The sequence below is a fragment of the Coregonus clupeaformis genome, chromosome 29 (genome assembly GCF_020615455.1).
Source record: "Coregonus clupeaformis isolate EN_2021a chromosome 29, ASM2061545v1, whole genome shotgun sequence".
NCBI classification, from domain to species: Eukaryota; Metazoa; Chordata; class Actinopteri; order Salmoniformes; family Salmonidae; genus Coregonus; species Coregonus clupeaformis.
In genome coordinates, this window is record NC_059220.1 from 19,821,056 (window position 1) to 19,837,723 (window position 16,668).

The 16,668-nt window shown below is 41.2% G+C and overlaps 1 protein-coding gene across 1 annotated transcript in view; it reads right to left on the bottom strand.

Moving 5' to 3' along the window:
• Nucleotides 1-1,601: 1,601 nt before the first annotated feature.
• Nucleotides 1,602-16,668, bottom strand: part of LOC121544797 (gamma-aminobutyric acid receptor subunit beta-1) — a 69,736-nt gene continuing 54,669 nt past the window's right edge. Inside the window, exons 6-9 of the mRNA XM_041854950.2 lie at nt 9,802-9,936; nt 9,404-9,556; nt 4,306-4,559; nt 1,602-4,119 (exon numbers count right to left, since the gene is read on the bottom strand). Coding sequence (XP_041710884.1) covers nt 3,745-4,119; nt 4,306-4,559; nt 9,404-9,556; nt 9,802-9,936 — 917 coding nt within the window. The 3' untranslated portion in view covers nt 1,602-3,744. The remainder of the gene's footprint in view (nt 4,120-4,305; nt 4,560-9,403; nt 9,557-9,801; nt 9,937-16,668) is intronic.

The window sequence follows — 16,668 nt, forward strand, 5'->3', positions numbered from 1 at the left end:
AAAACGTGCTGCCCTAAAGCTTGTTTAGTAAAAGAGGCACGTGTCTTAACGGCCAAATGTTGCTTATGTTTTCATCATCTCACAGCTTATCCTGCTCATGTCAGACAGGGCAAAGATTTGTAGTCATTGTCCTCATGAGGCTTTCCTAATAGGTCATGGTAACCATGCAAACTGAACTGCGCTAATATGTTACACAGGCCATAAAAATAATAATAATTCTCAATGCAATATGGTCAAAATGTCGTTCTAATGACAGCGGTACTGTCATCATATGTCCGAAGGCTTTATTTGAAGACCCATTCCAAAATTGTCACATGGTTTCGGACACGCACACACACACACTGCCCACTTCGTGGAATGAAGGCAATTAAATCCAAAACTCGTCAACTCTGAGGATAATTAAAATTGACTTCTAAATATGTCAGTACAGAATGGGTGTATACCAGCGGAAGTTCAAGGTAATTCTCCCATGCATCATGTTTTAGCACTGAATTGAAGATACAGTTTAGCAAACAGCTCTATATCTGAGACAAACTAAGACACTTTTGCAGTTACTATTGTTAATGAGAGTGAAGCTCAGTCTTTTATTGGGTTGGTGAGATGTCAGTTATTTTATTTGAATTCTATTTTGATCAAAGTACTTACAATGTCAAATAAAGGATTTGTAGGTATGTTCTCTCTCACACGCAGACACAAACATACTTGCACACACATTCCCAGTCGCAAATGCTTGCTTTTAGATGTTACCAAGCAGAAAAACACATGCTTGCAGTACAAACACCCTAGCACACTCAATCACACACTCTCTCACACAAACACACACACTCTCCTTTACACATGAGAGCACATATAGAGCATCAGATACATTTTCTTACAGTAATTGTACACAATAGAGTTCAGTACATTTCCTTATCCCTTGGAAGCTTGAGGGAAGCCAGTTGTTAAGGCTTCCATTTCGCTACGGCCGTCCAAAGAAAATGTGTCTCGTCTTTTATGTGAGTCTCTGCTGAGTGGAAAGCCAATATTTTTTTTCAGTGGTCCATAGAATTCCATTCCACCTGAAAACAATGACAGTAACAGCAACAGAACCAAACTTGCAGGACATTTTCTGCATTGAATTCACAGATTGTCATCATAAATGCTGGAATGTCTGACCACTATCTACTTTGAATATGTATTTAGAGCATCATAAAAGTCAGTCTCAGTGTTGTTGACCACAGTTTCATTTCTTAATCTTCCCTAAAAAAGTACAAGTTTATTCTTTTAAATTCTACACACTAGTTATAAGTTAAGATAAACCCTGTGAAAATATTGAGATTCTTGTTAAAGGCACAATATTTAGCCATGAGGAGAGAGCACACTGCTACTTATTGTGTCCTGTAGAAGCCTATCTGGTTAAGCATTTTTTGTAAGCCCTGATAACACAAGCAGTTCAGATGTCTACTTAGAATCCACCCATTATTATAATAAGAAAGTAGTTACATCAAAATAGTCACTGGCCATTGTGATAGTCCCCTGTAGCTCAGTTGGTAGAGCATGGCGCTTGCAACGCCAGGGTTGTGGGTTCATTTCCCACGGGGGGCCAGTGTGAAAAATAAAATAAATGTATGCACTCACAAACTAAGACGCTCTGGATAAGAGCGTCTGCTAAATGACTAAAATGTAAATGTAAATAGCTAAGCAATGCAATAGTCATGAGCAAAAGCATTTTAGCCATGGTAAAGTACCCTGTTATATTTTAGAAGGAAACTCTACCATTGTTTATTCTGAAAAATGAAAATATGTTATTTTAGTTCCAAAGGTGAGCAAATTGTCATCTGAGAGACGTAAATATGGACTGGCCAGATCTGAATGTGACATGGCCTGCCAAACAGAGAGAACTGCAGTGTGTAAATAAAAGTTAGGATCACTTAGAATGCTGCTTTTTTCCCATCATCCAAATTGTAAGGTTCCAAAGGATGTAATATAGTCCAACCTATGCTAATTGAATTTACAGCCACATAGCCTACTTTATAAGCTTACTAAATGCACCTATTGTGACACTAATTGCTGCCCTTCAATGCTACCAAATTACACAGTTACAACACGGCTATAGCTACTTATCTTATTTGTTAACTGATATAGTACCCATTCTGGTACAGCTTTTTCTACAATAGCAATGAAACAAGTGGGAATTACAGGGAATTGTTCAGGTTTGTGTATAATAACAGGGGAGTGAACAAATCCATTGAAATCCAAATAAGGGGGAAAATAACCTCAGAGCACCGCTCCAGTTCTTTTTATGCACCAAAGCGATGAGGTCAATGGATTTCCATGCCAAATCTTATAGGTGTAGGAGACCCACTTTTATGCTATGCCAGTTTTTCTGATGCTGGAACAGTTTTCACAGGGGCCAAGGTGTTTATGAGTGGAGATAATTTAGTATAATGCTAACGTTAATGTTAGTATATCTACTTCAAGTGTTTGCCATTTAACAAATAACTTTTTGAATATCCGAGCTGCACTATAGATTACTATACTATGTGCAAATACGCTGTACAGTACTGTGTATTTGAACAGAGATTTTGTGTTGGCTGCACTTGGCTCAACCATCTACAGCATGTATTATCAGGGCTTGCACGTTTTTATGTGGTTTCGAAAGCATGGTGACATCATAAGTCATTCTTTACCTGATTTCTTTTAAAGAAAATTACATTTTACATGCTCACAGACGCTGTGAGAATAGATACAAATTTGAACAAATTTAGATTTTTAAGATTAGTCGATTTCCAATTCACTTCTGTCCTGTCCTAAATGCAATGATTGTTCAAAAGCATACAGTATAATGATTATAATACAGGTAGGCTCAACTATGGAGCCTTTGCTAAGGTTTTTAATAAAATAAAGAAAACAGGCTTTGTTTTACAGTGCATAAAGCCAGTAAGCACACATGCACCTACCATTAACCAACAAAATCATGTCACACAATAAGAACATGCAAGGTAGCATGTTCTTCAACTCACTGAATGCCGCCTTAGTCACAAGGTGTGGACTCAACACAATGAGAACTGCCTTAATCATGGGAGGAAGAGTAAATACATCATTGAGGATGAACGTATTCATAGCATGGAGTTAAACCAAAGGAGGACTACCTTATTCACAGAGATGGAGTTCAACCAAACAAGGACTTCCTAAACCACAAGATGAAGTTTAACTCAGCAAGGATTTGCTTCATTAACAAGAGAGGGTTTAACTAAGAGAAAAATGTATTTGTTATTACCCACGGTTTTTGCAATGGGCTTTTTTTCTCTTTAGAAGCAAATAAAAGTTGTGTTACGGTCCACATGCAGAGGCTGAGAGGAAATAAGGTGAGAACAGGATTTCCAATAAATAAAATGCATTTGCAGCCTAAGAGTAACAATGTTCAAAGTTCAGACTTACAAATGCAGGTGAACACCTTCACCGCCTCTTAATTCTGTACTTATTTTCACTATTTCTATTTTGTACGGATGAATACAGCAAAAAGGTGAGAGAATTTATTAAATTATACTTCTCTTTATATATATATATATATATATATATATATATATATATATATATATAATATAATAAATTGTATTTACATTGAAAAGACATCCGCTTCGCCTTGCATTCCTCAAACAGAAGTCATACAAACGGGGCTGAATTTAATGCCCCTCTCTTTTACCCTCGCTGTACAAGAACCTAGCTAGCTAAACAAACCTCTAGCGGGAATAGCCACGCCCCCTAGTGGACGTAGTACAGCCAGTAGACCAGGTTGAAGAAGGTGAAGGCGATGGGGAAGATGACGCGGGACCACTTGTCTATGGCGTTGACGTCCGTCAGGTCGGGGATCTTGACTTTGAGCTGCGACGCCCTCCTCCTCAAACGACTCTTCTTGTGGCCGACGGGCCGGTCGAGGGCTGGTCGACCGTACAGGTCTCGGCTGGCCATGGGCTTACGGTACTGTATGCTGGCGCTGTCGTAGGAGAACATGGTGGCCCGCGGGTCGTTGAGAGCCCCTATCATCTCAGCCCCGGTCATCCCGGCCATGCCACCCATCCCGCCCATCTCGTTACGGATCTCCAGACTGGTCAGGAGGATGTTGCCATGGGCATCCACCTGTTGAGGGATATGGGAATTGGAAGTGAGGTCACAATATATTACAGAACACAACAGACCATGAGCTTTGATCTTTTGAAGTTTGGAAACATTTAAGCCCATCGTCGATTTTCATATGCCAGAGACTTCGAATACGAAACGCGAGATTACCCCCACTCCTACCCCCACTCCTACCCCCACTCCTACCTGCACTTTGTTACTCTCCAGTCGGCTCTTATTTTCGTTATTGGTTTGAGCTGCTTTCTCCGCCACCTTTTTCTGCAAGTGAGGTCCCCGTCCGAAGAATATGTAGTTGACGAAGGCGTACTCCAGCAGGGCGAGGAAGACGAACACAAAGCAGCCCATCAGGTAGATGTCTATAGCCTTGACGTAGGGGATTTTGGGTAAAGTCTCTCTCAAATGTGTGTTTATGGTGGTCATGGTCAGCACAGTGGTTATACCTGGGGGGAGGGAGGGAAAGGCTCAGGGTCATGGTTAGTTTAGGGTTTAGATGAGGGATCTTAAGCTCCTATACAGGGTGTGCAGGCTTTTGTCTTTCAAGACACATGCCCTAAGAAATGGGAGACTTCTGGGTACCGTAGAAACAAGGATGTGGAAAAGCCCGTTACATGACTTGATGATGATCTCGATAACTCAACCCAGTCCAAAGCTGCATTCTAAATGCATGGACTTCTGGATGGGGTACAAGGTCAGAATGCTCTGTATTAAACCAAGATGTGGGAACAAGGGGAAAAAAATCTTTGGTCTGAAGGTGGTGCATACCAATATGTTACCTACGTTGACCTGATACATACCGTATTTACATTTACCTGTGAAAATATCAAATGACTGTGGCCATCAGTGTCCGTCACATGCATAACACCTCTGAGCTCCAGGTGAAAACACTGGACAAGCATAGATCCAGAACACCAGAACAGTGTTATATTGTATTCTAGTGAGACAGTCCTCAGAAGAGCAATACACAGCTAGATAATGCCTTGGTGTGAAGTTGTCACTCAGCCACAACGCTACGTTCCCTGTGACACAGAGACTCTTGGGAGCCTGAGTTAACAAGAACAAGCTGACCCAACTCAACATGGCTCAGCACACAGGCATTCCAATCACTCACCGCTCATACACTTCACCTCATCTCACAACTGCTCACTTCATACAAACAGATGGATGTAAAAATGTGCCCTGCGTTACTGCATTAGATAAGTGTACTGGGATCACAATATTGAAGATCAATGTTCGTTTGAGCATTGTTTTAGTCTATACATACAATGTTTGGTCTACACGAAACTGTTACATCAAAATAACGTGAGTTTCATGTCATTATCAGTATATAAGACTAAGAGGTTTGTTAGACTTTGGTATACAGAACTATCTACACCCATGCAGGCTATATGTATGAACTGTATAAAATGATATATATTACTCACTAAGGTGTGAGACTCATGTAAGAGTAACATGTAAAGGAAGAGACAAGCTCGTATTATAATCAGCCATACATAATCAGTTCCACATTAAGATACTTAGTGGACAAAATGCCACATTTTTGGAGGTACACTACATGACCGAAAGTATGTGGACATCTGCTCGTCCAACATCTCATTCCAAAATCATGGGCATTAATATGGAGTTGGTCCCCCTTTGCTTCTATAACAGCCTCCACTCTTCTGGGAAGGCATTCCACTAGATGTTGGAACATTGCTGCGGGGACTTGCTTCCATTCAGCCACAAGAGCATTAGTAAGGTCGGGCACTGATGTTGGGTGATTATGCCTGGCTCACAGTCGGTGTTCCAATTCATCCCAAAGGTGTTCGATGGGGTTGAGGTCTGGGCTCTGTGCAGGCCAGTCAAGTTCTTCCACACCGATCTCGACAAACCATTTCTTTATGAACCTCGCTTTGTACACGGGGGCATTGTCATACTGAAACAGGAAAGGTCCATCCCCAAACTATTGCCACAAAGTTGGAAGGACAGAATCATCTCGAATGTAATTGTATGCTGTAGCGTTAAGATTTCCCTTCACATGAAAAACAGCCCCAGACCATTATTCCTCCTCCACCAAACTTTATAGTTGCCACTATGCATTTGGGCAGGTAGCGTTATGCGTTAAGATTCCTTCACTGGAACTAAGGGGCCTAGTCCGAACGATGAAAAACAGCCCCAGACCATTATTCCTCCTCCACCAAACTTTACAGTCTGTACTATGGTAGCGTTCTTCTGGCATCCGCCAAACCCAGATTAGTCCGTCAGATGGTGAAGCGTGATTCATCACTCCAGAGAACGCGTTTCCACTGCTCCAGAGTCCAATGGCGGCAAGCTTTACATCACTCCAGCCGACGCTTGGCATTGCGCATGGTGATCTTAGGCTTGTGTGCGGCTGCTCGGGCCATGGAAACCCATTTCATGAAGCTCCCGATGAACAGTTATTGTGCTGTCGTTGCTTCCAGAGGCAGTTTGGAACTCGGTAGTGAGTGTTGCAACCGAGGACAGATGTTTTCTTTGCGTTACGTGCTTCAGCACTCGGCGGTCCCGTTCTGTGAGTTGTTTGGCCTTCCACTTCGCAGCTGAGCCGTTGTTGCTTCTAGACGTTTCCAATTCACAATAACAGCACTTACAGTTGAAATGGGCAGCTCTAGCAGGGCAGAAAGTTGACGAACTGACTTGTTGGAAAGGTGGCATCCTATGACGGTGCCACGTTGAAAGCCACTGAGCTCTTCAGTAAGGCCATTCTACTGCCAATGTTTGTCTATGGAGATTGCTGTGAGCTCGATTATATACATCTGTCAGCAACGGGTGTGGCTGAAATAGCCAAATCCACTAATTTGAAAGGGTGTCTACATACTTTTGTATATATAGTGGGGTTCACTATGCATTATTGGCTAAAGCACACCCCCAAGCGTGCCATCATCTTGATAACAGTAAGCCTGCACACTATAAACAGTAGACAAGCTGACAGAAGAGTGTGAAATACTTGGAAAATGCAACCACATTTGACAATCCATTCAACCAATCATTTTACCATTCAAAGCACATGCAGTATCTGTGTATGCTGTATGTGTTTTCTTTAAACCCAATAACCTGTGAAAGTTCATACTTCACAAACAGCAAAATGTAAACAAAACTGGAGCCACCATTTTTGTAGGCAGGAACAAAGACCAGAAGCAGCGTTATGGTATTTAGCCCAAGAGTATAGGAGCAGCAGTAGCTCTAGCTAGCTTAATAACTGTGGTGTGAAATATTTACACTTTTACAGTTAGTTAGTTAGCAACCGTTTCTTCGCTAGCTACGGTAACGCTCCCTTATAATGCCTCAAAAAAATTTGTTTACTGATTCTTTAGTTGTTCCAAAGAGAACGTGTTCTCTGCTTCTTCCAGAGAAGGTCTGATGAGTTTGCGTTGGTACATTTCAGCTCTCACCTTAAACTCAGGTTATATCACTGATGCACACCAATGAGTCAGTAGCTAGTCCACTGTGTGTTTTGTAAGGGCACAAACTGCCTCAGGGGTAGGACAACCATGCATGTGAGGACACAAGGACACACTCTGCTGAGGGGGGTGTGTGTGTGTTTGTGTGCACACTTGACCTTGATGACAATGAGCATTTCAGCATTCATCTCTGACCTCCATGTTGTGGCTGTAAGGAAACCCATATTGGATGAGGTAGTAAGCACCTAAAGAATCACTGTGCTTTGGAGGATGAACTGTTCCTCTTGAGACTGTGTCCGTGTGCATGGATGCATCCCGCCTAGGGGGCCGTGTGTAAGTACAAGTTTTGCCTAGGGGGCCGTGTGTAAGTACAAGTTTTGCCTAGGGGGCCGTGTGTAAGTACAAGTTTTGCCTAGGGGGCCGTGTGTAAGTACAAGTTTTGCCTAGGGGGCCGTGTGTAAGTACAAGTTTTGCCTAGGGGGCCGTGTGTAAGTACAAGTTTTGCCTAGGGGGCCATGTGTAAGTACAAGTTTTGCCTAGGGGGCCATGTGTAAGTACATGGTTTGCCTAGGGGGCCGTGTGTAAGTACAAGTTTTGCCTAGGGGGCCGTGTGTAAGTACAAGTTTTGCCTAGGGGGCCGTGTGTAAAGTGTACACCAAGGTTATTATAGTTTTGTGTTTTTAGAGTTTTTATTTCTATTCGTTAGTTTCAGTTATTTTTCAGATCTGATTGACAAGTTTTTATTTAGTTAACATTTTATAAAAACATTTCTATTTCGTTTTTATATTATTTCATTTCAGTTTTAGTTTTAGTGTTAGGGACAAAAAGTAACCTTTGCTTGGGAGGCTAGGAGCCATGTATGTGTTGTATAGTTTTTGTGATTTATTGGAGGTCACTACATGTCAATGTGGGGCAGTAATGCATAAGGTGATACAAATAATAATAATGACAATTTATTACATTTGTAAAGCGCAAAGTGCTTAAATTAAAATGTAAAAACCAAATATAAATAAAATGCACAACTAGACAGGGCAACTGACACAAAGAACCCAGCTGACGCTACAAGGGACAAGGACACCAAGGACATCAACAGAAAGCCTTCCTTAAAGGTAGACTCAGCAATATGGCATAAATGCAGAAAGTAAACAGAATAGTGGGTCAATTTCTGCAACAACTATGAGCGTTGAAGTGTGAAGCGAACCCTTGCACATGCACAGATACTCTGTGTAACTGTGAGAGTTTTTCCGCCCCCCAAAAACACAAAAATTAAAAACATTAAACTGAACTTAATTCATGATGGTTTTTATTTTTATTTTAGTTAGCTTTGGAGTCAAAGGTAATATTTTCAGTATAGTTGTAGTTTTTCAAATGGGTTTGTAAATTATTTTATTTCAGTTTACTAAATAGTTTTTTCATTATAATTTTTTTGTTTTAGTTTCAGTTATAGTTTACTAAAATAACCTTGGTGTACACTCTGCCTAAGGGGACTGTGTGTGTGTAAGTATACTCTACCTAGGGGGCTTTGTGTAAGGGTACACTCTGCCAAGAAGGGACGTGTGTAAATATACACTCTACCTAAGAGGCTGTGTGCAACTACACACTGCCGTGGGGACTGTCCGTCGAGGGACTCAATATAACTAGAAGTATTTTCTCAGCTGTGTGAAGGGGCACATTCTGCCTGCCTGGATGGCAGTACAACATATGCCTACACCTGGTAACCCAAAGCTACTAAAGACATATTCAGCCATGATTCTTTATTGAACCCCCCCCCATGGACAACCCATAGAATAACCCAAAGACACAACCTAACCCCTCCCCCCCCCACCCCCCCACATGGACAACCCGTAGAATAACCCAAAGACACCGACCTAAAGCGACTCTGGCCGCAGACGCATCATAGTTGATCCAGAAGGAGACCCAGGATAGGATGGTGATCAGGGTCGAGGGCATGTAGGTCTGTAGGATGAAGTAGCCAATGTTCCTCTTCAGCTTAAAACTCAGAGAGAGCCTCGGGTAGGAGCCTGGGAGACCAAACACAGTTTTCACGTCGGAGTAGGATGAAGTTTCCCGCTAGACGCTGAACTAAGGTCAGTTTAGCATTTAGGGGTAAGATTATCCTATTTTCTGTGCCTGAGAGAACTTCTACCCGGTGCTTATGTGGCAGTTACAATCTGCCACACTCTCTAACGTTAGACACTCTTAAGTGGAACATCAGAAACTTTAATTAATAATACACTCTTGTAAGGGTTAGTAATCAGATTGTTACCTGTAGCAAACACTGCTTTTGTGGATTGGATGTGGTAGTCTATAATAGAGAATTGGGGCAGTTCGATGTTCTCCACCCCAGTCACTGAATTATCACCTTTCCAGTAGAACTCGATGTCATCAGTGGTGTACCCATCTGCGAGAGGGAGAGACTGTTACATCATCTAAAATGGACAGACAGAAGGCTATCGTATGTCACGGGCAGTGTACCCAGCTGAGAATCTGACAGAATGGAAAGTCATTCAACATGGACAGGCAGAAACCTGTGTCATTGAGAGTTTACTTGTCTGAAGCGGAGGCTCAAGTCTTTTTCTAACACTTCTCTTTGCCTGGTCTTAGATGGAACAGGAATGAAACAGTCAGTTATTGGCCTTTCAGTAATTAGGCAAACTTAATTGGACTGGGTTGGCTTTTTCTCCCCTCAGCTTATCTAAAGGGAACCGCAGGATTTCTGGGAATTAGCTGCTTCTCATTACTGCCTGTACTCAATCAGTGGTTTTGTCTTTCTTCCCCATTCACTTAATTTATGTGTGAGAGGGTCTTGGGTTATCACATCACCCCTGATGCCATAAGGGTATGGGAGAATGATGTGTAAAGAAATGTGTAGACCAATATGGAGATAGTTGATTTCAATGAGACTGCGAAGAATAGCACAGCAGCACTGGAGATGTGTTCCCATGTATGTGTCCACAGCCAGAAACTGGACCAGGTTGTCCACAGCCAGAAACTGGACCAGGTTGTCCACAGCCAGAAACTGGACCAGGTTGTCCACAGCCAGAAACTGGACCAGATTGTCCACAGCCAGAAACTGGACCAGGTTGTCCACAGCCAGAAACTGGACCAGATTGTCCACAGCCAGAAACTGGACCAGATTGTCCACAGCCAGAAACTGGACCAGATTGTCCACAGCCAGAAACTGGACAAGATTGTCCACAGCAAGAAACTGGACCAGATTGCCCACAGCTAGAAACTGGACCAGATTGTGTACAGACAGAAACTGGACCAGATTGTCCACAGACAGAAACTGGACTTTGCATCTGAAAAACAGATCATATCTTCCATTTTAAGGCCTGGCCACATCAGCGCTAGCAGTAACCTTAAAGTCTTGATTGTTCTTTTTTAAATACTTTTTTTAGTTTTGTATTTTTTTTAGGGGGTAGATCAGCTTTAATATTGTAGATACAGTAGATTGTGGCTTCTATCAATGTAATTGTCTGCATCATTTCTAATCCCCCATATTTTTTGGGGTATATATTGTCCCCTGTAGCTCAGTTGGTAGAGCATGGCGCTTGCAACGCCAGGGTTGTGGGTTCGTTTCCCATGGGGGGCCAGTATGAAAATGTATGCACTCACTAACTGTAAGTCGCTCTGGATAAGAGTGTCTGCTAAATGACTAAAATATACAGTACCAGTCAAAAGTTTGGACACACCTACTCAGTCAAGGGTTTTTCTTTATTTTTACTATTTTCTACATTGTAGAATAATAGTGAAGACATCAACACTATGCAATAACACATATGGAATCATGTAGTAACCAAAAAAGTGTTAAACAAATCAAAATATGTTTTATATTTGAGATTCTTTAAAGTAGCCACCCTTTGCCTTGATGACAGCTTTCCACACTCTTGGCATTCTCTCAACCAGCTTCATGAGGAATGCTTTTCCAACCGTCTTGAAGGAGTTCACACATATGCTGAGCACTTGTTGGCTGCTTTTCCTTCACTCTGCGGTCCAACTCATCCCAAACCATCTCAATTGGGTTGAGGTCGGGTGATTGTGGAGGCCAGGTCATCTGATGAGTAGGTGTGTCCAAACTTTTGACTGGTACTGTATATAATTTTTTATATATACACTACCGGTCAAAAGATTTAGAACACCTACTCATTCAAGGGTTTTTCTTAATTTTTTACTATTTTCTACATTGTAGAATAAAAGTGAAGACATCAAAACTATGAAATAACACATATGGAATGATGTAGTAACAATTATTTTTTTTTAACAAATCAAAATATATTTGAGATTTGAGATTCTTCAAATAGCCACCCTTTGCCTTGATGACAGCTTTGCACACTCTTGGCATTCTCTCAACCAGCTTCACCTGGAATGCTTTTCCAACAGTCTTGAAGGAGTTCCCACATATGCTGAGCACTTGTTGGCTGCTTTTCCATCACTCTGCAGTCCGACTCATCCCAAACCATCTCAATTTGGTTGAGGTTGGGGGGATTGTGGAGGCCAGGTCATCTGATGCAGCACTACATCACTCTCCTTCTTGGTCAAATAGCCCTTACACAGCCTGTAGATGTGTTGTGTCATTGTCCTGTTGAAAAACAAATGATAGTCCCACGAAGGCCAAACCAGATGGGATGGCGTATCGCTGCAGAATGCTGTGGTAGCCATGCTGGTTAAGTGTGCCTTGAATTCTAAATAAATCACAGACAGTGTCACCAGCAAAGCATCCCCACACCATAACACCTCTTCCTCCATGCTTTACGGTAGGAAATACACATGCGGAGATCATCCATTCACCCACACTGCGTCTCACAAAGACACAGCGGTTGGAACCAAAAATCTCAAATTTGGACTCCAGACCAAAGGACACATTTCCACCGGTCTAATGTCCATTGCTCGTGTTTCTTGGCCCAAGCAAGTCTCTTCTTCTTATTGGTGTCCTTTAGTAGTGGTTTCTTTGCAGCAATTCCACCATGAAGGTCTCCTCTGAACAGTTGATGTTGAGATGTGTCTGTTACTTGAACTCTGTGAAGCATTGAAAGAAATTCCACAAATTAAAATTTAAGAAGGCACACCTGCTAATTGAAATGCATTACAGGTGACTACCTCATGAAGCTGGTTGAGAGAATGCCAAGAGTGTGCAAAGCTGTCATCAAGGCAAAGGGTGGCTATTTGAACCCGATCGAACATCTCTGGAGAGACCTGAAAATAGCTGTGCAGCGACACTCCCCATCCAACCTGACAGAGCTTGAGAGGATCTGCAGAGAAGAATGGGAGAAACTCCCCAAATACAGGTGTGTCAAGCTTGTAGGGTCATACCCAAGAAGACTCAAGGCTGTAATTGCTGCCAAAAGTACTTCAACAAAGTACTGATTAAAGGGTCTGAATACTTACACTACCGGTCCAAAGTTTTAGAACACCTACTCATTCAAGGGTTTTTCTTAATTTTTACTATTTTCAACATTGTAGAATAATAGTGAAGACATCAAAACTATGAAATAACACATATGGAATCATGTAGTAACCAAAAAAGTGTTAAACAAATCATAATATATTTTATATTTGAGATTCTTCAAACAGCCACCCTTTGCCTTGATGATAGCTTTGCACACTCTTGGCATTCTCTCAACAAGCTTCATGAGGTAGTCACCTGAAATGCATTTCAATTAGCAGGTGTGCCTTCTTAAAAGTTAATTTGTGGAATTTCTTACCTTCTTAATGCGTTTGAGCCAATCAATTGTGTTGTGACAAGGTAGGGGGGGTATACAGAAGATAGCCCTATTTGGTAAAAGACCAAGTCCATATTATGGCAAGAACAGCTCAAATAACCAAAGAGAAACAACAGTGCATCATTACCTTAAGACATGAAGGTCAGGCAAAAACCATCAAGCGCTATAATGAAACTGGCTCTCATGAGGACCGCCACAGGAATAGAAGACCCAGAGTTACCTCTTCTGCAGAGGATAAGTTCATTAGAGTTACTAGCCTCAGAAATTGCAGCCCAAATAAATGCTTCACAGAGTTCAAGTAACAGACACATCTCAACATCAACTGTTCAGAGGAGACTGTGTGAATCAGGCCTTCATGGTCGAATTGCTGCAAAGAAACCACTACTAAAGGACACCAATAATAGAAGAGACTTCCTTGGGCCAAGAAACACGAGCAATGGACATTAGACCAGTGGAAATTTGTCCTTTGGTCTGGAGTCCAAATTGGAGATTTTTGGTTCCAACTGCCGTGTCTTTGTGAGACGTGGTGTGGGTGAACGGATGATCTCCGCGTGTGTATTTCCCACCATAAAGCATGGAGGAGGTGGTGTTATGGTGTGGGGGTGCTTTGCTGGTGACACTGTCTGTGATTTATTTAGAATTCAAGGCACACTTAACCAGCATGGCTACCACAGAATTCTTCAGCGATACACCATCCCATCTGGTTTGGGCTTAGTGGGACTATCATTTGTTTTTCAACAGGACAATGACCCAACACACCTCCAGGCTGTGTAAGGGCTATTTACTAAGAAGGAGAGTGATGGAGTGCTGCATCAGATGACATGGCCTCCACAATCCCCCCCGACCTCAACCAAATTGAGATGGTTTGGGATGAGTCAGACAGCAGAGTGAAGGAAAAGCAGCCAACAAGTGCTCAGCATATGTGGGAACTCCTTCAAGACTGTTGGAAAAGCATTCCAGGTGAAGCTGGTTGAGAGAATGCCAAGAGTGTGCAAAGCTGTCATCAAGGCAAAGGGTGGTTTTTGAAGAATCACAAATATAAAATATAGTTGTATTATTTTTTTTTTAAATGGTTACTACATGATTCCATAGTTTTAATGTCTTCACTATTATTCTTAAATATAGAAAATAGTAAAAAATGAAGAAAAACCCTTGAATGAGTAGGTGTTCTAAAACTTTTGACCAGTAGTGTATGTAAATGTGATATTTTTTATGTTTAATAAATTAGCAAACATTTCTAAAAACCAGTTTTTGCTTTGTCATTATGGGGTATTGTGTGTAGATTAATGAGGGGAAAAAACATTTTAATCCATTTAAAATAAGGCTGTAACGTAACAAAATGTGCAAAAAGTCAAGGGTTCTGAATCCTTTCCGAATGCACTGTATATAACATTCTATTGTTTGCAAGAATTTTGTACAATCATTTATATTGAAAAAATCTCTTGTTTTGAATCCAGCGTCATTTTGTGTATCAGTTCATAAACCATGTTCCATGGAATCGGTACATTGAAAATCTCCCAACTATTTTGCAACCTGTATGGCGCAGCTGTATATTTTTTGGTTCTTAAATGAAACTGGTATACCTTTTTATCTATCACAATTTTCTTTAGCCAATTTTTGTCTTTAATGCAGGGCCGACAGACAAGTGCCTTACCTTCTCCCCTTTCCACTTGCCTCCCTACTTTTTGAGGTAATGCTGCAATCAGTTGGTTGTAATTTTGGATAGAGCAAACATTTCCATAATTTTTGTTAACTGCATGTGTGACATAACTCCACCAGTACTATTTATGATATCATTTACAAAGATTATAGAGTTTTTTTTTTCTTTTTTCTATTGATCAATTAGTATATTTGAGTTTCATTTTAGTCATTTAGCAGACGCTCTTATCCAGAGCGACTTACAGGAGCAATTAGGGTTAAGTGCCTTACTTAAGGGCACATCGAAAGATTTTTCACCTAGTCGCCTCGGGGATTAGAACGAGCAACCTTTCGGTTAGTGGCACAACGCTCTTCCCCACTAAGCTACCTGCCGCCCTAGTTTAACCATAATATTTGTTGTAATATTTGTTCGGTCTTTTCAGGTGAATAAAACTGAAATTGCAAACAGCTTTCCATGGCTTGTTTAATAAATAGCGATATTTTGGAGATTATTTCATTTTCATTTAACTGAAAGTGAGAGGTAGGTTGTAATCTGAATGAAGGGGAAAAGGCCATTCTTGAACACGGGTGAGACATTCTTACTAATCTGCTAGAGAACCAGTTCAGATTTAAGTATAGTTTTTGTATGACTGAAGCCTTTAGTGAGAGGTCCAATGCTTTAATATTTAATTATTTCTGCCCTCCGAATTCATATTCATTATATAAATAGGCACGTTTAATTTTGTCTGGCTTGCAGTCTTGATTGTTGCAAAAAGTATTATTATGCCTAGGTAACTGTATCTCATAATTAAGACAGATGATATGAAAGAGGGTTTAGAGAAAGGTGTTGGCAAAAGTTTTAAATACATCAACCCGGTCAATCCATGAATCCAGCAGCTCCACAGGGCCTTATAGTGATTGCCATAACCTTGTCATAATGACCAAAGCTAAGCGTCCACGTCTGTGGGACTGATTTAACTATGCATGCAGGTAGCATCTATTATTCAACTGAAGCACTCCGGCCAAGTTTGATTTAACAAAAAATGGCAGTTTGCAATAGTTGACATAAAGTGCTGTTGTTTTTGTTTCTGCTTAATGTACGTCATGTCCTCAATTGGGAAGATATTTTGCCGTGATTTGGAATAGAGTTATCCCTTCCCTGAGGTACATAGACCCGTGTAACAGAATAATGTGTGAAAATAAACAGACTGAGAGAAAGTCATCACGAGATGTGTAGATTAATTAAAACAGAGAAAGAAGAATGTTATAATTGAAGGATGTAGCTAGGTCCGGTTTCAGTGACCCAGATTATGTCTATTCCTGGACTAAAAAGCATGCTCAATAGAAATTCTCCATTGAAAGTGCCTTTTACTCCAGGAATAGTGTCATGACTTGCCCTCATGGGCTGAGGATCAGATTCAGGCTAGGCAAAGATTAGAACACCCCCTTTCCTGGGGGCCAGTTTTATGACCGGTCGTAAATACCGTGCAGACTTTCTCTTCCTTGCCATGAAGTATTTGGAGAAAGGACTCCTTTGTTAACAAAGGAAGTCTTCCCGCCAAAACTCCAACATCCAAAAGTGGATAATGAAACAATATTCCTACTTAAAATAATGTGGGAAATGGTTGGTGGGGACTTAAAGAACAATCATGTCAAATGAGTTACTATGTTGTGATGTCATTAAAGACGGTGGAACAACATAGCTGTATCTCTGGGGGGGTACATTTCCCTTCCCAGTTATGAGGTTTGCATCTAATTGTTGTATAAAACAA